This window comes from Musca vetustissima, unplaced genomic scaffold, assembly GCF_032173495.1.
Source record: "Musca vetustissima isolate MV318-11 ecotype Yass unplaced genomic scaffold, APGP_CSIRO_Mvet_v1 utg91909, whole genome shotgun sequence".
In the NCBI taxonomy this organism is placed as follows: Eukaryota; Metazoa; Arthropoda; class Insecta; order Diptera; family Muscidae; genus Musca; species Musca vetustissima.
The window spans coordinates 69,274-96,254 of NW_026872421.1; the positions used below are offsets into that span (position 1 = coordinate 69,274).

At 35.5% G+C, this 26,981-nt stretch overlaps 2 protein-coding genes across 2 annotated transcripts; one reads left to right on the forward strand and one right to left on the reverse strand.

Annotated features, from left to right (window-relative positions):
• Positions 1-3,510: 3,510 nt before the first annotated feature.
• Positions 3,511-8,367, reverse strand: LOC133333449 (putative leucine-rich repeat-containing protein DDB_G0290503). The gene is made up of 5 exons (XM_061542101.1): positions 8,340-8,367; positions 6,181-8,271; positions 6,026-6,115; positions 5,732-5,947; positions 3,511-4,188 (listed from the first exon to the last, which is right to left on the reverse strand). Exons 1-5 carry the CDS (start codon positions 8,365-8,367, stop codon positions 3,518-3,520), a joined length of 3,096 nt encoding a protein of 1,031 aa, XP_061398085.1. The 3' UTR covers positions 3,511-3,517.
• A 2,760-nt stretch (positions 8,368-11,127) lies between these two features.
• On the forward strand, positions 11,128-25,800 carry LOC133334499 (uncharacterized). Its single transcript, XM_061543158.1, has 9 exons — positions 11,128-11,233; positions 13,452-14,236; positions 14,859-15,048; positions 18,560-19,105; positions 22,873-23,583; positions 23,617-23,797; positions 23,864-24,103; positions 25,421-25,552; positions 25,630-25,800. The coding sequence occupies exons 1-9, from the start codon at positions 11,130-11,132 to the stop codon at positions 25,798-25,800; spliced, it is 3,060 nt and encodes a 1,019-aa protein (XP_061399142.1). The 5' UTR covers positions 11,128-11,129.
• Positions 25,801-26,981: the final 1,181 nt, after the last annotated feature.

The window sequence follows — 26,981 nt, forward strand, 5'->3', positions numbered from 1 at the left end:
TAATTCAGTACGTTGTGCCAAATTTCGTGCAAATCAATATATATATAGGGACTTTGGGGCACCATTTACATGAAATCGGACGAAACTATATATGGGAGCTATATCTAAATCTGGACCGATTTTCACGAAACTCGGCAGACATCGTTTTAGGCCTAAATGATTAGCCTGTACCAAATTTCGTGCAAATCGAAGGATATATAGGGACTTAGGTGCACCATTTACATGAAATCGGACGAAACTATATATGGGAGCTATATCTAAATCTGAACCGATTTTTCCCAATTTCAATAGGGTTCGTCCTTGGGCCGAATAAGTGACCTATGCCAAATTTCATCCAATTCGGATCATAAATGCGACCTGTACTTTGTTTACAATTTAACATGGACAGACAGACAGACGGACGGACGGACATGCATAAATCGACTTAGAAAGTGATTCTATGCATATTCTCAAAAGGAACCATGGGTCTATCTCGATTATTTTTGCCTGTTACAAACATATGCACAAAGACATAATACCCTGTACCACAGTGTGGTGAAGGGTATAAACACTCAAGTCGATTTGTCTGTCTGGTCTATAAAATGTTATAATATCCTTTTACCTGTAGCTGCAGTTGTAGTTAGAGCTTTAGACAGAGCTGTTGTTGGAGCTTTTGCTGGAGCTGTTGTTGGAGCTTTAGTTGGAGCCGGTTTGTTAGCACCTGCACAATGATCCACGGTCCATAGGAATATTATTATCACCAAAGACCAAATATATTTCATTTTAAGCAATATCGAACAAATAAAAATATTTTTTTATATCTGAATTCCTTACTTCAAAAAAAAAACAAAACAAATGACAAAATCCCAACGAATATAATGGGAATTTGTGTAGAATGTGTTTGAAAAATACAATTGGAATTTTTATACCCTTCACCACACTGTGGTACAATATGCATACAATAACTTTCTGAAACGATTTATGCATGTCCGTTTGTCCGTCACTCCATGTATTTTTGTGGACAAAGTACAGGTCGCATTGATGATCCGATTTGAATGAAATTTTGCACATGCTACTAATTTGGCCGAACTTTGGATACCCTCCACCAAAGGTATTCTGACAGTTACTTGAAATGCAACCAAAAATGGATGGGATCTTTCTATCGCCTAAAAGAGGCACATTAATTTTCTATCGCCTAATAAGGCATTTAAAGGCTTCTATCGCATAAAAATTGCATTTTAAGGCCTTTAAAGGCTTCTATCGCCTAAAAAGGCATTTTAGTTTTCTGTGGTCTAAAAAGGCATTTAAGGGAACCCTTAACTTTGCACATATATATTTGAAGATTTAAAAAGGAAGAAAAATAATTTACAAAAAATTTTTGTTGTTGTTTTTTGTGATTAAAGAAAAGTCCTTATTTTTGATGGCGGGCATGATAACTCCTCACTGGAACATCGGAATCCGAAAATTCCAACGGTGTTAGAAAGAGTACATGTCTGGCTCTCGTACGAACTAGGATTATTGACTTCGCTCTAAAATTAACAAAATGGTGGACCTTTGAAAAAATATTTTTGGAAAATCGCCAATTTTTTACCAAAAACCAAGGGGCATACAATTCCGACCACCAACTACCCCAAAATACTCGGGGTCACATTCGACAGCATGTTCAAATCGTCCGCGAAAACCACAGCTATCTGCGATAAGCTGAAAAGTAGGAACAAGGTCCTCAAGTCGCTTGCCGGCACTTGGGGCGCAGATAAAGAAAACTTTTTTGACCTCTTACAAAGCGATAGATCGGTCTGTGGCTAGCTATGCGGTTCCAGTGTGGTCTGCGAATTCTAGTGATACGCAATGGAGAAATATTCAGACCTGTCAGAATGCCGCCCTGAGGACAGCGACAGGGTGCCTCCTCATGACACCAGTGGACCATCTTCATGAGGAGACGAAGATCCTTCCCGTACGTCAGCATAGCAATATCCTTTCGTTGCAGTACCTGCTCTGGTGTTTCAGGGACGATCATCCCAACCATCATATGGTGGATAGGACTCCCCCACCCAGGCGTGTCAGGAAGGATCTGCATGATCTAGAGAGAGAGAGGTCCAACGATACAAAAGGGAGCCTCTAGATCAAGTTGCCAATCGAGCAGGTCTGAATGGCATTCATACAGATGCAGTAGCCGCAGCGCTGAACGGTTACAAAGTGAATGCCGCACTCGGAGCTCACCCCCCACCCATAGCAGCTGAAGAACGTCAGCTGCCTAGACAAACCAGAGTAGTTTCGGCTCAGTTACATTCTGGATGGTGCAGTCGGCTCAATTCGTATTGGGCACGGATTGATGACCAGGTGCAGGATGTCTGCCCAGCATGTGGTACAGGCCCTCATACCACACTGCACTTGTTCAATTGCCCAGCCAAACCTACTCACCTCACTCCGGAAGATCTGTGGTTACAGCCAGTGGAGGTAGCTGCATTTCTGAATCTGGAGACAGAACTGGAGGAAACATAACAGAAAACATACAATTCATATAAACTGCTACAACAACAACAAAAACCAAGTTAAAAAATAAGGAAGATATTCACCGATTGGCTTTATCCTAGTTCATACGAGAGTCGAACAGCACCCAGTCACAACATGATTAGGAACTTAGTCTCCCGTTTTGAGGAATATGGAAGAGTGTTAGATCTTCCAGGAAGAGGAAGAGGTCGATCTGTGCGCAATGAAGCAGTTGTGGAGGCTGTACGACAGAGTGTAAACGAGGATCCACCTGTCTCCACTCGTCGTCGTTGTACTCAATTGGGAATCTCCAGAAGATCCCTGCAAAGAATTTTGAAGCGGGATCTTAAAATGTTTCTGTATAAAATTCAAATGGCACAGCAACTGCTCCCCCAAGACCATCAGGCACGCCTGCAATATCCCAAAGCTAAGACAAACTTCCAAAGCTAAGGCGATTGGCAACAAACTCATGTTTATTAGATTTGAAGCGAAATTGTGCACAACGTAAATAACGTAATTTTTTTGGTGCAACCTTGGAGGGGGCAACTTGGACCGATATAGCACACCTTCGAACTTGACCTGCCTGGAGACTACAGACGCAAGGAATATCCCTGCGTAATACTATGATGGAAGGCAGAAAATAAAGAAAAAGTGTTAAAATATACATTTTAAAAATGTTTTATTTCATGTATAGTAGTATATATAATATAATTATGCCTCGAAAATGTACATTCACATTTCTATAACATATCTAAGTTATATATGATTTGACAATGAACTAACGCGTAGAAGCATGCCTAAAACATGCCGCCAAATCGAAATTAAACATTGAAACAAATGTTAATTAATTCAAATTATCGCAACGAGCGATAATATCTTAACGATTACTTATATAAATACATCTTAAATATACATACATATATGAATAATAATAAAATTAATTTAAAAAATATATTAAAATTACAAATTAAAGCAAATTTGTTGGGGGAAAAAATTGCAATTGAAACAAACAAAAAAACGATTTTACACACATACATATAAGAAATTTTTAATTTTCAATATTCTTTCTGTGTTGCATTTGCAATTCAAAGCGACGATTCGAACGAACACCCTTAATAGCTGCCTCATTTTTACGTGAAGCGACACCAGCGCGTGCAGCCGGAACACGTCCCTTAAACATATCAATGTGACGCTGTAAACGTGAAGCCATCTTATCCTGATTGCTAAGTCCACCAGCGGTTGTTGTTGGTTTCTTTTGCACAATAGATGTATTGGCCGCCAATCGACTTGATGCTGTACTACCGCCGGCTACTTGTGTGGACAAATTAAATGTTGGCTTTGGTTTAAACGAAAACGAATTGGCATTTGTTGATACATTAAACGATTGTGTTGGTTGCAAATGCTTTTTAGGCATCACGTTGCCGCTGCTGTTGGTGTTGGTAGTAGTTGTTGCATATTTTGGCTTCATAGTTATATGCTTAGCATCTCTGGGATCGGGTAAATTAGAAGATGTTGTAATTTTCTCTGTTGACGGATTTTTATTCTGATTATTTGCAAGTGGTATTTTCCTGGCAACATTGATAGAAGTATTTGCTGCCTGCTTATTTTGAGTTTGACTTTGTGATGATGTCATATCGATGCGCTTTAAAGCTTTAGGTTTTTCATTCGGATTGGTGTTGTTATTTTTCATTGATGTGCTAATACTTTTCTGAGCAGATGCTGTAAATAAAAATTGGAAAAAACGTAATGTTAAATACAATGCGGTTTGTTTTAAGGAAAATAAGTAAAATAAGTATTTTTTTTATAATATTTTCCTAGAAATCGTTCATTATATTAAAATAAACATGTACTCTTCGTTTTTTATGAAAAATCTAATATAGGGACTTTGGTGCACCATTCACCTAAAATTGGACGAAAATATATATGGGAGCTAAATCTAAATCTTAACCGATTTACACGAAACTTAACACACATCACTCTAGACTTCATTCAGTACGCTATGCCAAATTTAGGAACCTTTGCTAACCTTCAGCTAAAATGCAAAAAGGCATAACTACCAAAAGTATAATTGTTTAGGAGAAGCAAAAAAACAGTTTTGAATGAAAACTATAAACATGTCATGTGAAATGAAAAAGTATGCCCGGCAGGGTGATATCGCATATGACGAATAATAGACTATAATTTTTTTAACAAATTTAGTTGTTATTTAGTTTAATGGCCGTCATAACAATTATGTAAAATTTTGAAATTTTTGTTAGTTACGCCTTTTTGCATTTAGCAAATAAACCAACTTGTAGTTACGTCTTTTTGCTTTTTGTTAATAGAAGTTCCTTTTTTGACCGCAGACGTGTAAAACTTTGTCAATACATGCAGTTTATTGACATTCACAATATTCATTCAAAAAGTCAATATTCTTTTGTTATTTACGCCTTTTTGCATTTTAGCTAACGATATATGGAAGCTATATCTGAATCTGAACCGATTTTCACGAAACTCACCACTTATCATTCTGGACCAAGAGATATTGTCTGGACCAAGATAATTGTCTTCTGGACATGTTTAAATCGACTTTAAAAGTGATTCTTTACATATTCTCAAAAGGAACCATGTGTCTAACCAGGGGATCGATTGAGAATATAAATAAGTTCTTGCTCTATAGCTACTGCAACAGAGGATGGCCTATATAAAAAAATTAACGAGTTATTCGAATTACCACAGCGGTAAGACAAAACATTGCTTCAAATATCATCAAGTTGGAAATGCTTGTTCTTGAAATTCATGTTGGAATGTTAAGTAGCACATTGCGTTTATGTATTCTGAAATTTTCCAAATCGATAAATTTCCAAGTCAACATCCAAAACTAACGAAACATAAAATTGTTTGTTGTATCAATATATCCCTCCTCTAGTATCCCTTTTATCTCTCCATTTGGTGGTTGGTATTTGTTTACATCCCCCCTACATTGCTGTCACGCTTATACAAACACTAAGGGTTGTTTTTTCTGGTTTTCTACCTAAACTCGGGCTTGGAGTTTTCTACCTAAATAGAGACGTTGTTGTTGTTCTTATAATATAACAATTGGTATTTGTAGGGACGAATATCTCCACTTTACTCGAATTTTCATTTATTTCTAAGCAGATACGAAAATGTGGTAAATAAAAAGAAATAAATTCAAACAAAACAAACTGTACTGGGTAAATAAATAAAACAAGTATCCCTACTCTTTTATCAAACAAATTAAGAGATATGTGTTATTATTTACCTGGTCTTATTTTGCTGTTTGAGTTGATCAAAATTTTAGATCTTTCCTGTTTGCGAGCCACATGATCAGCTAAGTTTTCCATTTTTTGGAACTGTTTCTGATGTATTGCAGCAAAATTTGGTAATTTTGTGCGTGTTGGCTTTATCATACTTGAAGAGGACGATGATGATGATGTCGAGATTGTTGTAGAATTAAGGAATTGCTTTTGATTTGCCACTAATAACAAAAAATAAAATAAGTTAATATTTTTGTAATCCAAAACAAATGAAATTTAGAAAAAAAACAAAAACTTACATGGACGTGGTAGTCTTGATGTAACACAAATAGACTTTGACATTGTCGAGTCATCAAAGGAATATGAACGTTTACGTCTTGTAGTTACATCTGTAATATAATAAATTAATACATTGTGTGTTTCTATTGGGATAACCTGTTTTCCTACTACTTACTTTTAGCTTTATTTTCTTCTTCGGATTTCTGCACTCTTCGCTTAAAATTTTCTATGATCTGTTTATCCAAATCTTCAATGATTGCGGTTTGATTAGCAGGACTATAGAAATTAACAGCTTTTTGTTGGGCCTTTTTGGCACTTCTGGTAAGCTTAGGTGCGGCCGACGCCGATCCCAAACATACGGACAGCGAACGCTTACGTATACCTCTTAAGACAATATCTCTTGGAGTCATGGTTGTTAGTTCAGATGTACTGAAATTTAAGTTTTCCTTCTTTAAAGGTAATTTTTTGCCACTACCATGCAGTTGTTGCGGTTCCGATTTAGGTTTACTATCGCTTTTAGTGCGATACGGTGTTAAATGCCGAACAGGCATTCTCGATTGTTTGGGTGTTGAGGGTGATGATGGAATTTGATTGCTAAACATAACTTTCGGTTTTTTCTTCGCGGGTCCCAATTCATCCTCCTCTTCATCATCAGATAATTGAAGTTTATCCATTTCTGTAGATTCGGTAGAAATTGCAAAATTATCGATAGTGTCATTTGCCAATGTGTCTTCTTTAGCTGCATTAGTTGTTTCGATGCCGCCTTCATTAATAACAACTTTATCTTCAGCATCATAAGTTTCATTTAAGTTAGCACTTTCTTTTTGAGATTTCTCATTATCTTCCACCACCTCCTCCCCTTCATCGTCATCATCACAGAGAATTAGTGAAGGCATTTCCTCTGGTTGTTCGGCAGATGCCAAAATTTCATATTCTGCCTTTTTCACCTCTTGTTTAATGGACGATACTGCATCTGTTTCATCATCATCATTGATGGGATTTAAACCCAAATCATCCATATCAATTTCTTTTGATTTCAAATAAGAACCAAAGGAGTCATTTTCTAAGCTTGGTTTTTCGTCCACTTCCTCCTCAATTTGGGTTTTCAAGTGTGGCATTTCTTCCTCTTTTTTCTCAATTTGTTTCTCTTCTTTTATTTCTTCAATAATGGAATCATCTTTAATAGATATCATTGATATGTCCTTGACATCTTCTTCTTCGTCTGGGACATGTATATCATCTTCCTCTTCCATTTTTAATGGTGGAATATCGTTTAACTTATCCTCTGGTTCTTCTTTCAATTCCTTAACAATATTTTCCTCCTCCTCCTCTTCTTCTTGTATCAATTGGATATCTTCATCATCAGCATGTTTATCTTCTTCCTGCATTTGAGTGAGTTTATCTTCTGCTTGTTCTTCTGGATCCTCTTCTATTAAACAGATTACTTCTTCAGTAGTTTCCTCTTCCTTTAACTGACACTTTTCATGCTCATCTTCGTTTTGTATTAAATTAATCTCATCATCAACAACATGCTCCTGTGGGGCTTCTTCATTGCTAACGCATACATCTTCCTGTTCTTCTTCCTTGACAGCAGAACACAAAGCATTCTCCTTCTTCTCAATCTCTTCATGTACAGTATGTACCATCACCTCGGGAGCGGTCAAATCTTCAGTCTCCTTCTCTTCTTTGACTTGTACAGTTGCATCATTGTTTTCTTCAAATGCATTTGAAGAAACATGAGCATCGCCGCCGCCTCCACTTGGTTCATCCAATGCAGTTTCATTTAAATTCCTCTTACCACGACCTGTGTTGTTTGTGTTGCGTCTAGATTTTCGTGTACGTTTCGTTGAAGATCTACCAACACTTGCTGCCGTCCACTTGGGATGTTCCTCATCGTGGTCATTATTCTCATTTTCCTCATTGTTCTCTTCCAATGAGTTTAGTTTCTTCCTAGCGGATCGCCTTGCGGACTGTTTTACAATATCATCGTAATCCTGGGGTGGCTTAATACTCTTACGACAACTCCTGCGTGGTGTTTGCAGCATATCCTGCAACACGGATTCCGATGCCTGTGGTGTACAAGCAGTTACCTTTTGCCTCCTTCTGGTGGAAGGAGTCTTCAACAATGGTTCCACTGCGCCATTCTCATCGATTTCTGTCTCATCTTCGTTTTCATCCTGTGACAATATCATTTCAACTTCTTTTTCCAAATTTTTAACTTTTCTTGGACGCCTTGATACATTTTCAAGGGTATGGGTTAGTGGAGCTATAGAACAATGATGAGATCATATTTAAGGATATTTTCACAACAGTTTGCCTCCACCAGAAACTTACCCCCATCACAATCATTTGTAGTTTCCATTCTGTATGGTTGCACAAATTATTTTCCGTTTATTTTCAATACTAAAAAGCAACTAGAAATCTAAAATTATATTAATTCTAACAAGAGCGTCACTTGCTGTTGTTTTCCTTTCAGTGAAAAATATTTGAATGCCGTTATATTTTCAAATGTCCACCAACAAAGCTTGGTATGCTTGGCAGCACTTTTTAGGAAGTGTTTGTAATGCAGTGACATATGCAAAAGGTAATTGCTGTGTAACTGTAGGCAGCATTTAGATGGGGCATAACAAAATAGAGGAATACAAAATGTTTTACAGACAAACACTAAAGAATTAATTAATAAATAAAGATATTTTGATTGATTATAGGAAATAAAAAAGGCATAATATTATAAATAATACGAAAAAAAGTAAAATAACGTTTCAATGTTTTTCGCAAAAGACTTTTTGGTAAGAAATATTTATCAATATGTTTATACTTTGGTTAATTGTCAAGTGACCGGCTTGGATTACATAATTCTGGATAGTATAGGAAATTGTAATAAAAATAATATTTTCCTCTATGTATTCATATTTATTTTCACAGTGTCTGGACTACTTTGTTACAAGGATTTTTTGACATTTCAATTAATTGACATTTAAATAACCATCAATTACCTTCAAACTTTGAGAGGGGAATATTGTAATTTTTGTCGTTGTCTTATGAATGACGAACATGAAAGTCCACGCTATTGAACAAGCAACATTTGGGCAAGAAAGCGTGTCATTCAAGAATTATAGTGTTTACACCGCATTAAAAAGGTTTCATGATCAGAATATTTAAAATAGGAGGCTTTTATATATTTTCAATCGTCTCGATTTGTAAATAGAGTAACTAGATATTTGCTGTAACTAAATCTAGATAGGGATAACAATTTGGTGGTATCAAAAGTAATGGTAAATAAAACTCACAAAATATTTTTTTTAGGTATAACTTTTTTATTGTAAGGTTTGAACTTTGACATCATTGGTCTGTTCCAGAACCTGCAAGAATGTACAATTTTTTATTGCGATAAAAAGTTTTCCTTTATGATATCGAAAAAAAATGTGTGAGACACGATATATGGTCCGCACTGCAAGAATCTACTCGACATTACTATTTTCTTCCACAACATAAAAGAAAATTCTTTATCGTAGTAAAAACTAATATATTTTTGCATTTCGGGATCAGACCAATAATTTATATGAACTCCACGGGAACATATTGGGCGGTATCTCAGCCATAACTTTTAAGGGCTCAAGTGTCTCAAAGCAAACAAAAAATCGGCATTCATAGCGCTCCGAAGAAGTAAGTTTCAATCACCAATGCTAGGCTGAAAAAATAACATTGCTTTAAAAATAATATTTTCTTCCATATCATAAAGGAAAACGTAATTCCTTTAATAATTAAGTTTTTTCTTTTATTTCCATTTTTTAATTTTAATGAGCAATGGTCAAACGAGAAAATGAGTGTGGGGAAGAATTAGAAAAATCATAAATTTGACGCAAGTATTATTTGCGAGAAGAAATTTTGTCATGAAAGTTTGCTAGTGTGACTACTGACTGTAGAAACTAAAATAATCTACTACTTTTTCAAGTTTTGCAACTTTTTACTCGAAAACCGTTCCTGAACCCACAAAACTGGTAAAAAAAATGGAATCAATTTTAAGAGAGGACAAAACATGGCGTTCTCTTTGAAAACTTTTTACTCGAGAAATTTGGCAGAGTAAAATGGTAAACAGGAACTTTTCCCGAACTTTTCAATTTTTTATTGTACTATGAGATCGATTTTGAAATGTTTCCCTTTTACTAGCTTTTGGTCTGTTCCCGTACTGCTTAAAGGAAAAAAAGTGTTATCGGAGTAAAAAATAGTATATTCTTGCAGTACGGGAACAGACCATTTACTATTAAAAAAACAAACCATATGAGGCAAAAATTGCCTCATCTAAACTTGTTATTAGTTCTTCTGGCATATACCAATGCCGTTGAACAGACAAACACCGACTACGTAGTTCAGTGGTTGTCGGTGCCGTCATATGTGATTACTTCATTGAACGGCGACTTTTGACAAATTGGCAATTGGATCGTTTCATTGAGAGAGATTTGGGGAGCAATATCAATTAAAAAAACTAGTTAATTAATTTATTTGTAATAAATTCCATAAGAAAAACGTGTTTTACAACAACATAATAGTGATTAAATATAAATATATTTATAAAGTGTTAAAATCAAATCAAATTACAAAAATAAAAATACGTTAAAAAGCAACAAGTGAATGAACTCATAAAAATATTTTCGACAATGTCCCTTTAATCTCATCTCTCCTTGAGAGTAGTACGCTAGTGTGTGTATGATTGTGTTTTTATTTGTAAATTCAAACTATTTCTTTTGACATTGCTCAGGGCTGGCTGGCTGCTGGAGAAACAAGAAACAAATCTAAGAAGACCTTGAATTTTGTTGTATACTGCGATTGTGTAAACAAAACGGGATAAACAGTGATAATTTATTTAAACAATAAAAAAGTTTCAGCCCGTGGTGTTGTTTTAAACAGTACGACTACATTCGTAAGCATTTGTGTTTTGATCGTTCTTGTCGCTGTTGTTAGCTGCAGGCGGCGGTGGGTGGAAAGTGTCATTTAACAGCTGATTAGTACTCTCATTATTTTCGTTTACAACAACAACAACATGAAATTAAGAAGAATGCAGACAATCTAATTTGAAGCTAATTTTTTAATATTAATGTATTTCACAATCGCACTACAATAATCATGGGAAGATCTCAGGATTTATTGGATGCAGCAAGAACTGGCAATATTAGTGTTGTTGCCAAAATTCTGGAGCATTATGCCAAAAAAGGAGGTCCACTTTCTAGGTAAGCGAAATACTTTCATTTTTAACCCTGATTTGGTGATCATATATGGAAAATAAAAATATTTTGGTAAATTGACAGAATTCGAACTTCAAATAGCTGTGATGATATTTATACCAAAAACAACACCGTATACCCTTTTCCAGAATGGTTAAGAGGATTGGTCCGTTGTTATTTTTAAATGGCCGATGGATTTTAGATTTAAACCCTCCGATATAAATATTTTTTGTTTGATCGACACTTATAAATAGAGTAAGGAAAGCGACCCGTCGCGGATCTTTTTGAAAATTTCGATTGGCCCCATTTGTTAACAGTCAAAAATTTCCTTCCAAATAATAAAACTTCTTGTTTCTATGATTTTTGGCGGATATTTAGGATTTGTTCCGGCACATGCTATATTGTCATTTTAAAACTAATGGGAAATATATTGTTCTATATGGAATTTTGGGGGCCCATTATGTTCGGTAAATCCGAAATTTCATGAGGAGGGCCTGGGATCACGCCTAAAATTGTCGGAATTTTTTTATTGGGTAACTTTATAAAATATGAAATTTTTTGAAAGCGGATTTTTATCCACCATGAATACGGAATGTTAAATTGCAGCCACTTTGGTTGCAAAATACGCTTAACATCATCATGGCGTTGGGCCTTTATATGTGGGCTATGTCAAAGCTATACCAATTTTGAACATTTTCTTCAAAGATTTTATTTATACAAAGAACTGGGGAAAGAAGTCGAGAGGCTATGTCATTGTATTAACCCATAAAAAAACGAAATGTCAAATTACAACTACTCTGTTTGGAGAATAGATCTAAGACCATTCATAGATCTTGGAACAACTCCATGGTATAATAATAAAAGGTAACAGCAAGTGTTGTTGTACAAAAAACGATACAACAACCACATGGAAATTTGTTGTTGTAAGTTCTACTAGTGTCAACTCATGTTTACAGAAAAATGTAAACAAAGAAACAAACAAATTATCATCAAATTATTTTTATTTTGAAAATGAAATATTTTCGAATCCTCAAAATAAAAATTGAAAAACATGAATGAAAATCTATCAAATTTATATTTCTATCGCTTCCACATCTTTCCTTTAATTGAGCCATTGCCATATATATGCGTAACACGTATGAAAATGCTGGGAATAGCGAGTTATTCCTTCAAGAAAGATTTGCTTCCTCAAACTTTCCCAGCAGGCAGATTGAGTAAATTGAATACGGGAGCACATTAATAAAGAACAATTTCAAATTGTATGCGTTCCTAATTTTCCTGTTGGGTGATTTTTAAAAACATAATTTGTCAAATTCATATCGACACTAGTATTACGTTGGAATCAAATCAGCTGGGATTTGCTGTTACCTTTTATAATTGTACCATGGAACAACTCTAGTTTAGTAAAAACGATTAGATTTTTCTGAATTTAAGACTCTCTCCTATGGACATATACCAACATCGCGACAGAATCTCTTGTTAAATAGAATAGCTTTTTGGTTGAATGCCTTTCGCCCGGGAATTTAAGACTTTCTCTTATGGATACCAACAGATACCAACATCGGCTACGCGACAGAAACTACTTTTAAATAGTATTTTTTGTGTAGACGGCCTTCGGACGGGGATTTAAGACTTTCTGATATGGACAGATACCAACACCGCCTACGCGACAGAATTTCCTTGTTTTTTAGTGTTCTAAGGCCCATTCTAAGGCCCATTTCTTTTGATCCACAACAGATACAGCCACTTATCGGACCATTTTGGAAAGGGAAAATTGGTCTATCAATTGAGTCAGGACCCAAGTTCGACATTTAGGACGTTTTTCAAAACCCAGTTTTTGGACTGTATCTTCAAAACAGTATGAGATAAACCCATCATATCTCCAATGGAAAGGTGTTTTTATGACCTTTAAAATGATGATATTAACTGGATCCATAGAACCGGATATAACCGGGTACCCGTACCCGAACTTCCGGGTCAAATAACCGGCTACGTCCTCCTAGAAAAAAAGATATCCCCTTTATTAGGGTAAAAATACCTACCTCTGGAAAAAATTTCAGAAAAAACTGATCGTTTTTACTAAATTAGAGTAAAGCCTAGATCTTTACATGAGGAATATGGATTCTAAATTGGAGCAGTTTACCAAATTGTTGACTCGATCACATTCTACTACCTTTCCTATTGATTTTCATAAACCCACCCGATTTTTGTTTCTGTTTTTCAGTTTTCGACGCAGTCCCAGTATAAATGCACAGGATATGAATGGTTACACCCCGCTACATCATGCCTGCCTAAATGGTCACGAAGAAATTGTACGCCTCCTATTGGCTAGCGATGCTGCCACCGATATACCAGATATACGTGGTTCAACGCCACTTTATTTGGCATCATGGGCAAATAAACCAGATATTGTAAAAATGCTGTTAATGCATCCCCGCCGACCGGCAAATCCCAATGCACAAAATTCACAAAATGAAACACCACTGCATTGTGCTGCCGAGCATGGTCACAATGCTGTTGTTGCAATACTCTTAGCCTATGGTGCTGATCCAACAATACGTAATAATAGTTTTCAAACTGCATTAGATTTGGCATCACAATTCGGACGATTACAAGTGGTACAATTATTGATACGAACACATCCTGAATTAATTGAACCATTTCGTGTGTACGACGAAATGGTGGCTTTGGAGAATGGTCATTCACCACCGTATACGATAACACCAACCAAACATATTTATACACATTCATGTTTACATTTGGCGGCACGTAATGGTCATAAAAAAGTTGTCGAAACACTACTGGCAGCCGGTGTTGATGTAAATATTTTGACAAATTCCGGTTCGGCACTGCACGAAGCGGCATTGTGTGGTAAAAAGTCGGTGGTTTGTACATTATTACGAGCCGGCATCGATCCATATGCTGTTGATGGTAATGGCCGAACGGCATTGGATATTCTAGTTGATTACCCACCGCATGTCACTTATGAAATTGTTTCGATAATTAAGGGTAAGTTGAAAAAATGGTATTAGTTTGCAATTTTGTACTATATTTAATTTTATTTTAAAAAGCTATCATTTAATTTAAAAAATAATTTCATTAAATTCGGCCATCATAGACCTTTATTAGCCTCCTCTATTGTCAATTGGGGCTGATTCAAGTCGTTTTAATTTACCTAGATTAAGTATTACATTAAAAATATATTTAGCACAATGTTGTATTATATTTTACGTTCCAATTCTCCATCCATTCTGAAACTACAATTGTAAATACTTTGTAGATTTTCTCATGAATACGTCTTCAAATAAACAACTATACAAACATAATTTTGTAAATTTAAACAAATCATCGTTTGTTTTACCCACTTTGTTTTGTTTACTTGCTATTAAGCTATTTGATTATGAACAGATACAACAATATTATGACATACATGCAGCATTGCCATTAGTGGTCAAGTGTGTAGGAGGCACAGTAGAATATAGCGGCATCATCATCCAGTAATTTGCCATATATAAGAACGTTCAGTGACCGGTCTGTATTGTTGTTTAGCTTATTTTCTTTAAAAAATCTTATTGCATTGTTTTTTATCTCTATGACTCATTAATTAGATATGTATGTACATTTCTTACAGATTTTTGCCAAGACAGCAGTAAGATGGAAAATAAAACCCATTTCATGCCAATTAAAGATGTAAATGACAATAATACATTATCGAATTATGAGGATGATGCAAGATGTGAAGAAAACAAAATAATGGAGCAACGGAATTTCCATCATCATCCGAATTCTGTAGAACCTCCACCACATTCAATGACAAAGAAGTAAGAATGACTTGAATGTTATATCCATTATAATGTAATTTATGTGTTTTCTTCTTGTTTTTGTGTATGTGTGTGTGTTTGCCCGCGCCTAATGCACTTCTGTTTTTTTTTTCAATATCCATCTTCATGTCTTTATGCACCATATCATCATCAGTGTTATGCACCTCTAGCGACCACAACCACCACCACCACCAACCATCCATACACCCACGTTACACAATGCACCACAAAATAAAATAAAAAACCCCATTCCTATTCTCTATTGTTATGGATATTATTGCTTATATATAGGAAAACAAAAAAATGTTTGTTTATACATTCCTGGATATGAATGTGATACATGATGTTGTTTGTTTTAAATGTTATATTTTATATTCTAGTTTATAGGTGATGATCTCATACATGCATTACTAATTACAAATTATACACTAACATTAATGTGATATTTGTTTTTTTTCGTTCAACTGAATACATGTAATAATAATCATTTGTTATTTTTAAAATACATCAACATGCATATTTATATATCATTAATTAAAAACGTTTATTTTTTTGTATCTCTTTAAAATTTCGATCGATGTGTATTAAAAAGGGTAATTTAGACTAATTTGCTTTATGTGTTATGAACAAAATAATTATTAATTAAAAACAATTTTCGAAGGAACTGTGTTTAAGATTAGGAATTGGGAAATGTAATGTGATAAAAACATAGTCTGGGAATAACAACCAACAGAATATATTTACATTTATTTGTAATGTATTAAAATGGATGTAGTACTTTCTATATACAGAACTACCGGCAAATCCGAATTTTTCCAAATTTTCAGAAGAAAATGTTTTGTGTTTGCCATACCGGGAGTAGGCGATCATTTTTTTCATCAATATTACTTTGTGTGACCCCAATCGTTGGCCTGGGCCATCTTCATCCATTTTCACAAGATGGCGAATAGTTGGTACAGCTCATGGTTCATTCGACGGCGATATTCACCGTCAAAGCAGATCGGCCCATAGATCTTTCGGAGAATTTTTCTCTCAAACACTCCAAGAGCTGCCTCATCTGCTTGCGTAAGTACCCATGCTTCATATCCATATAACAGCACGGGTAGTATCAGCGTCTTGTAGAGTGTGAGTTTGCTATGGCGGGAGGTGGTCTTGTTTCTAAACTGCTTACTCAGACCATTGTAGCATCTGTTGGCCAACACTATACTTCTCCGAATTTCAAAACTGATGTCATCTTTTTTTATGGCGGTACCAAGGTATATAAAATCTTTAACTACCTCCAACCTGTAGTTCTCAAGTTCAACAGTTGATCCGAGTCTACTGGACGTCTTGCGCGTTGTTACCATCAGCTTGGTCTTCTTACCGTTTACTGCCAGACCCACTTTGGCAGACTCCTTCTTAATTTGTTATCGCTCACAATGTTCGACCCATTATGCCGATGTCATCGGCGTAGGCGAGTAACGTGTGTACAGAGTGCCATTTCTGTTCACATTTGCATCTCGTATGGTCTTTTCCAGCAGGATGTTAAAAAAGTCACACGAATCCTCGTTCGGTATTAAAGGGCTCCGAGAGGTCCTTTCCGACTTTAACTACTGATCTTGTACCAGTTAAAGCTATCCTGCATAGCCGAATTAATTTTGCAGGAATGCCAAACGCAGACAGGTAGAATGTGTTTTTTCCAAAATCTGGCGCAGAGTGAAAATCTGGTCTATGAAAGACTCCCTTCAGTTCGTCTATGAAAGACTCCCTTCAGTTCGTTTATGAAAGACTCCCTTCAGCTCGTCTATGAAAGACTCCCTTCAGTTCGTCTATGAAAGACTCCCTTCAGTTCGTCTATGAAAGACTCCCTTCAGTTCGTCTATGAAAGACTCCCTTCAGTTCGTCTATGAAAGACTCCCTTCAGCTCGTCTATGAAAGACTCCCTTCAGCTCGTCTATGAAAGACTCCCTTCAGCTCGTCTATGAAAGACTCCCTTCAGCTCGTCTATGAAAGACTCCCTTCAGCTCGTCTATGAAAGACTCCCTACAGCTCGTCTATGAAAGACTCCCTTCAGCTCGTCTTTGAAAGACTCCCTTCAGCTCGTCTATGAAAGACTCCCTTCAGCTCGTCTATGAAAGACTCCCTTCAGCTCGTCTATGAAAGACTCCCTTCAGCTCGTCTATGAAAGACTCCCTTCAGCTCGTCTATGAAAGACTCCCTACAGCTCGTCTATGAAAGACTCCCTACAGCTCGTCTATGAAAGACTCCCTTCAGCTCGTCTATAAAAGACTCCCTTCAGCTCGTCTATGAAAGACTCCCTTCAGCTCGTCTATGAAGGACTGCCTTCTATGCATGACTCTTCAGCTCGTCTATGAAAGACTGCCTTCGTCTGAGCTTCTACTCTTCTATAACGACTCCCTGAGCTTCTACTCGTCTATAAATACTCCCTGAACTTCTACTCGTCTATAAAGACTCCCTGAGATTATACTCGTCTATAAATACTCCTCGAGCTTCAGTACGTCTATAAGGACTCCCCAAGCTTCATTTTGTCTATAAAGTCTCCCTGAGTCTCAGCTCGTCTAAAACGACTCTCTGATATTCAGCTCGTTTTTAAAAACTCCCTAAGCGTAAGCTAGTCGATAAAAAAACTTCCTGAGCTTCCAAACTACTGTTTGCAAATTTTTATTACCCCCTTACAGCCTGTTTGGAATTTTACAAAAACAGGCTGTTAGTCCTCGAAATTATTATGTATACCCTTTACCAAACTGTGGTACAAGGAATCGAGGCAAAAGGAATCGAGATAGACCCATGGTATAGAATCACTTTCTGAGTCGATTTATGCATGCCCGCCCGTCTGTCCATGTTAAATTGTAAAAAAGTGTAGGTCGCTTTTCTGCTCCGAATTAGATAAAATTTGGGACAGCTCATCTATTTGGACGAAATCTATTAAAATTGGGAAAAATCGGTTCAGATTTAGATATAGTTCTCGTATTTTTTTCCGATTTAAGACAAATGGTGCACCAAAGTCCCTATTTATCTTTCGATTTTTTTTTCCGATTTAAGACAAATGGTGCACCAAAGTCCCTATTTATCTTTCGATTTGCACGAAATTTGGCACAGCGTACTGAATTGAGCCTGAATAGCAAAGACGTATAAAAGTATGCCAAATGCGCCAGCGACCGTGCAATGTAAAATTTTAACAAATTTTTCTGACAATAAAATTTATGCATTTCAATGGCTTATTAGGCATATTTGTTAACAATAATTTTTAGTGAGTAATAAATTAATTTTTACAAAAAGAAAAGATGTGAAATTTTGATATTTTTTCTCGTACTCATGATTTTTATGTTTGTCTTAAAAATTACATCATTGTGTCTACTCCTCTATGATCTGTCTGTCTGTCTATTCTGTCCAAATCACTTCTTTTCAAATGCCAGTGCTTTCACTTTTTTTGTGTATGTGTCTAAGTTTAAATATATAATTTGTGTGGTTACATCAAGTGTATAACAAAATTTATTTATTTAAAAAAAAGTTTTATGGAACGCCAAATATCCATCGATCGTTATACACCAATGGAACCAATACTAAATCCAAAAACAACAATACCAAAGAGTAATCGCTCAACTCCAGAAACTATACTAGAATATAAACCCGTCTATACCACAAATCTTCTAAATCGTCGTTTGGGTACACTCAACACCGAAAAAATATTTCCCAAATTAGAAACGTATAGACAAAGTAGGTATTTACATGAAGTTTTTACCACACTTTCGAAATATGACATCACTTTTGATTTGAATATAGAGGAGGAAGAAAAGATGCCGGCCGTCAATTCCACACAATATTACTGTGTAGATGAATATGTTGAAATGAAATTGCCCGGTGGAAGTGCCGGTAATACACCCCGAACGCCAGTTGGTATAGATCACCAACCACAAATACCGTTACCAAGTCCTAGAAAAAATCTTGAATATTGCGATTATGCAAATATTAGTGTTATTATGGATAATGCTCAAAATAATAATCGACGGCGCCAAAAAGAAAATGAGCGAGATGATGAAGCTGATTGTAATAACAAGTAAGTTGTAATGAAGTAATTTGAAATCTCATAAATCAAAGGAATTGTTAAAATTATGTGATTTTTTTTTAATCGATATTATTTGGTATGTGTATATAGTAGAGGATATGTAGAATTTGAAAATCATTAAATATAAAAACTTTTATATATTACTAACCCAGGGGCTTGCATTATTAGTTTTGCTTTATTATTAAAATAAGTTTTGCTAAATGTTTGGTCTCAATCTTATCCAATCTGGTTGAGTTTGTGCATTTTTTTGGGGGTTTATCTTAAATGTTTGAACTAATACCCAAAAAAGTCTTAGAAAATGTGTTCTTAATCGAATTATAATTGATTGATTATATAAGATATATGATTTTATCAAAATGTTGACAATTGATTGGGGAAGACCAAAATGAGTGGGTCTCTTCTGACTTTATCCAGGTTCAGAAAAAAAAACCATTTACATAGCTGGTACTAAATCGGAAACACTAAATCATGATCGATACTTCCATAAAATGCAACGCCCGATAACTCTGAAGACCTCCGCAATGGCAATGTCAAGGGAAATTCATCTGGAGCTGGAAAAGTGGCTTCAAGGTCTACGTTATAATTCTTGAAGTATGCTTTGTAAACGTGAGACGGTCCTTAAAGTTCTTAAGGATATATAAAAACTATCGCAAATATACTCCACATATTAATAAGACTTTTGAGGTCAATATTTCAAATTAGAGATTATTCTATCAGAATAAAAATAGGAAGATTTTTTTTTTTTATAAATTTCAATTTAATCCAAATACAGTGAATTTTATATAAAAACTTAAGTTACGATGTTGAGTCAACAATAATTTAACAGCTGTTGTCACTCGCGGTCCTTCGGTCCATTGGGTTTATGTTGAGTACCTGAAAAGTAGAACATATAGAGATTAAGATTTTATTGCGAAGAAACATGTAAGAGTATAAATTTTATACCTTAGTAGTTGAGCATTTTTTTCATCCTCACATAAATGGCAGTAGTAATGTCCCAATTGAATGGGAGGGGTCTAATGGTCCTACTTCGCGAATCCTTCGGCCAGATGCATTTTGTTCACGCATACCAATTTGAAAGACCATTTCCGAGATGTAGTCTTCTACTTGATCTTTCCATCGGATTCATGTCCTTCCCATGCTTCAGATCCATACAACAGTACGGGTAATATCAGCGTCTTGTAGAGTGTGAGTTTGGTAAAAGGTAACCTTGCTTTTGAGTTGCTTACTCAGACCATAGTAGCATCTGTTGGCCAACACTATTCTCCTATGCATCTCTCTTTGGTTCTGGAGTATATGCTTCACCGCCACTATTTGATACCAGAAGTTTTCCATAATGCACTTTCCAGATCCTCAGTACGCTTACTGTATCTGTCACCAGGTTTCATTCTTCATCTCTAAGGAAGGATGTGCCTGCACCAAAACCTTCGGTTTGAGGTTGTACATCTCGATTTGTCCACGTTTTTGTAGTTATTTGTTCTTTTTTCTGAAAACACGTTTCTCCTCTCACCTTTTCTCCCGATAGTTCTCCATCGCATTGTTGCTACTGTCCGCAGGTTTGCCCTATACGCTGCGTTTTTCATATCAGTAGCATCACGACACTCCTGATCGTACCACGAATTTCTTGATGGTGGTCTTTGGTACCCAAGTGTTGCTTTTGCTGCAGCTTGTAGGGAGTGGGAAATTCTTTGCCATTGTGCTTCTATATTATTATCGGGACAAGGCGTGCTTTCTTCAAGCAGTTGAGTAAGTTGAGCGGAGTATGCATCTGGTATCTGTTGTTTTTGCAGCTTTTCGACGTCGAATTTCCGTGTTACTTTAGATCGCACCTTTGCTGCTACATTAAGACGGGAATCGATATTCGCTCCTCGGATCGATCGAACGTCTTAAACACTGGATGAATGCCTTCCGTCTATCACAACATGATCGATTTGATTTCTCGTTGCTCGATCGGGAGAAATCCAAGTGTCCTTGTGTATATCGATGGTTAAATCTGGTGCTGCTAACTACCATGATTTTTGCTGCCGCGAGGTCATTCAACCTCATGCCGTTGTCTGATATTTCATCATGGAGGCTGAATTTTCCGACGATGGGGCTAATAATATTTTTCCTTCCGATTTTTGCATAAAAATCTTCTAGCAGAATTTTAATGTCATAGCTAGGGCAGCGGTCGTATGCTGTTTCTAGGCGCTCGTAAAATATGTCTTTGGTCTGTTCATATTTATCTTCGGTCGGAGCATGGTCGCAAATGAGACTGATGTAAAAGATTATAGCAATTTGTTCATCTGTTGGAGTGAATCTGGAGACGTGGTTTTTTATTCTCCTGTTAACCATAAATCCGCAGCCAAATTCATGTCTCGTTTAAAGGCAGCTATAATACAAGCCGTAATCATCTGATTTACTTACGCCAGTCCCTTTCCATCGCATTTCCTGTGAGGCAATAATATCGGCTTTGTACTTCTTGAGTACATCCGCCAAAGCGAACACCCCGCCTGTTTGCACAACGTGCGCCAATTCCAAGTGCAGATTCGCAGATCGTGATCCTTTATACGTTTGCGGGGGTCCTCAACATTAGAGGTTGTTTGGTTTTCTTTTTCATAGTAGGAGGGGTTTTCCGAGTGTGGGCAACTAAGCCGACGCCTTAACCCATTTTTTTATAGTTCTTATGGGTGAACTCGCAGCACATATTAGCTCACTATTTCAACGGGTGATGAAAATAGCTACCCCAGGTGGCACCACGGGGTAGCTACAAATGAGATGAAATAGGGACCAAGATAAGCCTGGGCTTCGCCATGTTAAAGCCAATCAGAGCCGTTGCTTGGTATCTATCATCCCCTACGTCACCTACAGCCATGGAACCTATTCCAATATTCGATACCAATTATCTTAACTTTTTAAACTTTATATTAAATATTGATCCTGATCCTATTTTAAAATCTAAGTATCTAAAGCATTTTAAAAATGATTTGGTGAATAAACACATTCCTATCAAAATTTCATCTATAATCCCAACTTTATTTTGACACATTTTGGATTAATCATATGTCCGTCCCTGTCTCAAAATATCTTAATATTTGTTTGCTTTATTTCATTTATTTTCCAATCGAAAACAACATATAAAATAACAATAATAACTGTACACATCCGCATCCTCCCTATCATGGATTTTCCCAAAAAAAAAAAAAATAATAATTTTTATCATAATCATCTATGTACCTGAACAGGTAGAAACTACATTACACGACAACCACAGATAAAAATATGTCCCACTCAAATCAAAAATATGAATTTTGTATATACGATCTGGCATCATTGTTCTTTGTTCAGCATGAACAAAAGGATATGACGCACAGGATAGGATAGCACGTGCGCCATTTATAATTCCTAACACATTTTTGTGGCAGCTGTAGATGTAAAACAACGCCTCTCCTTTGTGTTAGTAATAAAGAAAGAAATCTATTTAATTTTGGATTAAAATTAATATTTTGTACTAAAAATTTTTGAAAATGAAAGTGAAATAATTTTTAATAAGCATGTTAACAAATAACCTAAACAACATATTGTGATATAAAGTTAAGCCACCCTAGTTAGAAAACAAATTTGTATCCTTGCTAAAAGAAGGATATCAATTAAAGAACAAAAATGCATTTTCTTATTTCCATAAAATAAGATATTTCAAAACGGTAGAGTATTTCATTGAAAACATTTAAAATAAATTTTAAATCAAATTCATGTTTTTTCTTCTTCTCTAAATATTTCAGTGATATTCAACCAAAGACAACGTCTATACCAAGCAACAATAATTTCGATACGAACAACAACAACGATTCTCGAAGACAAAGTCAAGACAGATCTGTACACTCGCCAACCCCCGATTGTCCTCCACCATCGGCTTTTCAAGCAGAAACCACAATATTCGAATTTGTGAAACCACCACCGGATAAAAGTTGGAAACGTAAATCATTACAATTGCAAAATCGCAATTCCCAATTCTACAATAATCTAAAATCCTTTATATGGGAAGAACAAATGGAGCCACCAGAAGAAGAACAATTTGATTCGATAAGCAGTTCAAGGGTATCTGAATGTGTTGAAGAGTTTGTGGGTGATGTACCTTTTGCCGGTTTGTTTAAAGGTTCTTCATTGAATTTGGCCTGCCCCGATCCCAGCCAGGAAACAGATCAAAAAAGTCAAGCCATTGAAGAGTTGCCAAGTGGTTTGAGGTCTCCCAGTTTGGTTAAGTCTGTTAAACCAATGCCCACAAAAAGATCATCTGCAAATCTACAAACTCCCACCGGCAATGAGGAAAAAACCATAGAAAATCTCATAACAACAAAGGAAATAAAAGACCCCAACACCACAAATGAAAATGAATTTGATTTTGATGCCTCAAAGGTATGGGATGAGATAAATACAATTTTTGAAAGTATTGGAAATGAAGTTTCCGCTGCCAATAATGAAACCAACAATACCTCGGCCAACAACAGCACCACCAACACAACAACAACATTAGAGGCTATAAAAGATGAATGTAATTATTTATCGAATACATTGCGTAAAAAGACTTTAACCATAAGAAAACCAGCTGATTTGCTATTAATATCACCCGAAGAACAAGATATCAATCCGAATTGGTGTCATTCGGCCAACACATTGATATATGGTTATGTTCTATATGATGTTTATGTAAGTAAAATTTCTTGTGATATTGAGTTATAAGAAAATCGTATAATTTTGATTTTTTTTTTCTAGTATTTGGGTTCTACAGTCATCCGAGAGTTACATGGTACGGTCTCGACTAGAAAATCCATACAGAAGTTAAAACGTGAAGAGACACCTGCTCCCATGGAGTACAAAGCCCAAGATGGCAGTATAATAGAGGATATTAACTGTTCAACGCGAATTCTAAAAGAAACAAACGAACAGACACGTTTGAAAGTTGGCATAGCCCTGTCACATGCCGGTGTTCGATTTATTGATACGGATAATAAGGTAAGGAAATGAATATTGAAATAAACATCAATAAGCAACGAGATATAGTAGGTTTTCACGACAGAGGGTCGAAAAACACGATCAGAACTACCAAAATACCGCAAAATTGGGGGTACCCTTATATGGGGGCTATCCGAAAATGTGGACCCATATTTATAATTTTTAGTGGAAAGATTTGCTACCTAATAAGAACTCAAAGTACCAAATTTCAGAGAATTCATTAGAAAAACGCGCTCAAGAACCTTAAAATACCGAAAATTGGGGTACCCTTATATGGGAGCTATGCCTAAACGTGGACCGATATAGCCCATCATAGAACTTGACCTGCCTGCAGACAAAATACGACTCTATGCTAAATTTTGGCGATCTATCTCAATTCGTTTAAACGCTAGAGTGATTACAACAGACAGGCGGACATACTTAAATCGTTATAGAATTCTACGCTGATCAAGAATATATATAATTTATAGTGTCGGAAATGATTATTTCGATGCGTTACAAGCGGAAAAACAAAACTAATATGCCCTCCATACTATGGTGGAGGGTATAAAAAGAAGAAATCAATTCAAGGTGGATAGATGGAAGTTTAGGATTTTACATGTCCGTGATTTGAAGGTTTCAGACGCATTTCTATCCAATGGGACTGAAATTTTACATTCCAATTTCTTAAATGACAAAGGACTTCCTCCCAAAAGTTGTTTAATATAGGCTAAATATAGTCCTAATATATAGGTTCCGCACTATTTTAGGTATTTTAATGATTCTAGCAACATTTTTCTACGGAAGAGACTGAGTTAGGTTTTCCTTCTCCAACGAAGGGAGTGTAATTTGAAATTCCGCGTTAGTGAAGGATAAGTAATTTCCTCACAAAAAATATTTAATATAGGTCCAGGTTTTGATATAACCTCCATATAATGTTCGTCCTATTTTAAGCATTAGCAGCATTTTATAAAAGATGAGCTTTAATTTCGAATTCTGAGTTTTTAGTGGGTGAAAATCAACTTTCAAATAGCCCCATGTAATTTTTAAAGGTTTTTAGCTGAATTTTAAAACAGAAGGTGCTTCCTCGCAGGAAGTTTTCGATATAGGTCCATGTTTTCACCATACCGTCCTTATTTAATCTTAATTTGAAATTCTTAGTGGGAAATAACTTTTTTTGTCTTTACTCCTCCTCCAACTAGTCCACATTCTATTTAGTATAGGAGGTATATAACCATATATCATGCGTAGACAAAGTCTAAAAAATCCTTAAAAAACGAGTTCAGCTATTTATTAACTCTAATATTAATAACATTCGTTTCTGTTATCTTCCTACAGAGTACCATAAGTGTCCACGATATCGAGAATATCAATTGTGTTAGCCAGGATACAGATGATTTAAGATATTTTGCTTATATAACAAGAGAAAAGGATACACACTATTGTCATGTCTTTATGGTTGATAGCTTGGTAAGTATTTTTACAATACAAAACACATATCAAATTTTTCTTAAATATTCTATTATTATTTTTTTTTTATTATTTAGGATTTGGCCACCGAAATCATACTAACACTGGGACAAGCTTTTGAGGTGGCCTATCAATTATCGCTTATCAATCAAGAAGAATCATGTGCCAATAATTTATCCGATGAATTAACAACTGTTGAGGAGGAAACTAAACGTATTAGTTATTGCGATATTGTGGATAATATTTAATTATTTTTTCCTTTCTTTCATAACTAGAATCTATGTTCAAACTTAATGTCATAAACGAAACAAAATCTAATCAAATACCTAAATCACAAATTAATTTTATATTGAGGCTTCTGTTAATGTCCCAATGGAGTTCCTTTTAACAAAGAAAACACGGTAGCTTCCGCTATACTATATGATGACAAACGACTCAGTACAAAAAAAGTCATTAAAACCAAAATCCCCTCAGAGGCCATTGATTGATAACAAATAAAAAAACATAACTCGTATTATTCTAAAAGAAACTTTGTTTTTTAATGTATTGTTCTAATGTATTTTCTATTTTATTTATTATTGTACCCCACAACACAAAAAAATATAATCAAAAATTTTATATATTAACCATAATTGCTATTCTTATGTGTATTATCATTGCAATATATTTAATTAATTACTAGTCTTGATGCCATTATATGTATGTAACGTATTATGTATTTTATATTTTGCATCCATTTTTTTGTATGTTGGAATTAATCCACAGTAACGAATAGTGCCTTTATTCAGCCAAATGTACCAAATAACAAATTATATATATTGTAATAAAAAAAAATTAAACAATTTTTTATTGACATTTTTTATTTAACCCTTGTGGGCCGATGAGCTTTGGGGAACGTTGTTTTTGTGAAAATTGTTCACGGATATTTTGTTCTAGACATAACAGTAAGAAAGGTATACTATGAGTATATTGACATGTACATAGGTAAATGGATAATACATTAAATTTCCTTTTACTTATTCACCCCTATTCTGTATGTCGTCGTCGACACGAAACGACGTCGAAGAGAGTCGTCTTTTGCAAATTGGTATTCCCTATGTCGTTGTCGACATTTATCGATAACTATTGAAACATTTTTGGTATTCCGTAACAATGTGTGACGACGACGATGTCGAAGATTTCTTCGTCATAGTTTTTGTTGACGACTAAAGCGTTTGAACATTTTTTTGTTTTATTTAAAAAAAACATGACCGGACAAGAACAGGATACATTATTCTAGAATCTATGCAATACTTAATGCAAAATAAAGTGTAAATAAAGAAAAATATATGGGATCTATATATAAATCTAAACCGATTTTGACCTATGTCAATAGGACTCGTCTATGTGGAAATAAAATTTCATCCCAATTGGATGGATTTTTTCCACA

Bases quoted from the DNA above. Each gene is read 5' to 3' on its own strand.
- LOC133334499 (XM_061543158.1), top strand. From the start codon at position 11,130: ATGGGAAGATCTCAGGATTTATTGGATGCAGCAAGAACTGGCAATATT. The intron at 23,584-23,616 runs CTCGGCCAACAA...CAACACAACAAC, and splicing joins AATAATGAAACCAACAATAC to AACATTAGAGGCTATAAAAG. The intron at 25,553-25,629 runs GTAAGTATTTTT...TTTATTATTTAG, and splicing joins TCTTTATGGTTGATAGCTTG to GATTTGGCCACCGAAATCAT.
- LOC133333449 (XM_061542101.1), bottom strand. From the start codon at position 8,367: ATGGAAACTACAAATGATTGTGATGGGG. The intron at 8,272-8,339 runs GTAAGTTTCTGG...ATTGTTCTATAG, and splicing joins TACAAATGATTGTGATGGGG to CTCCACTAACCCATACCCTT. The intron at 4,189-5,731 runs GTAAATAATAAC...TTTTATTTACAG, and splicing joins AAACAGCAAAATAAGACCAG to CATCTGCTCAGAAAAGTATT.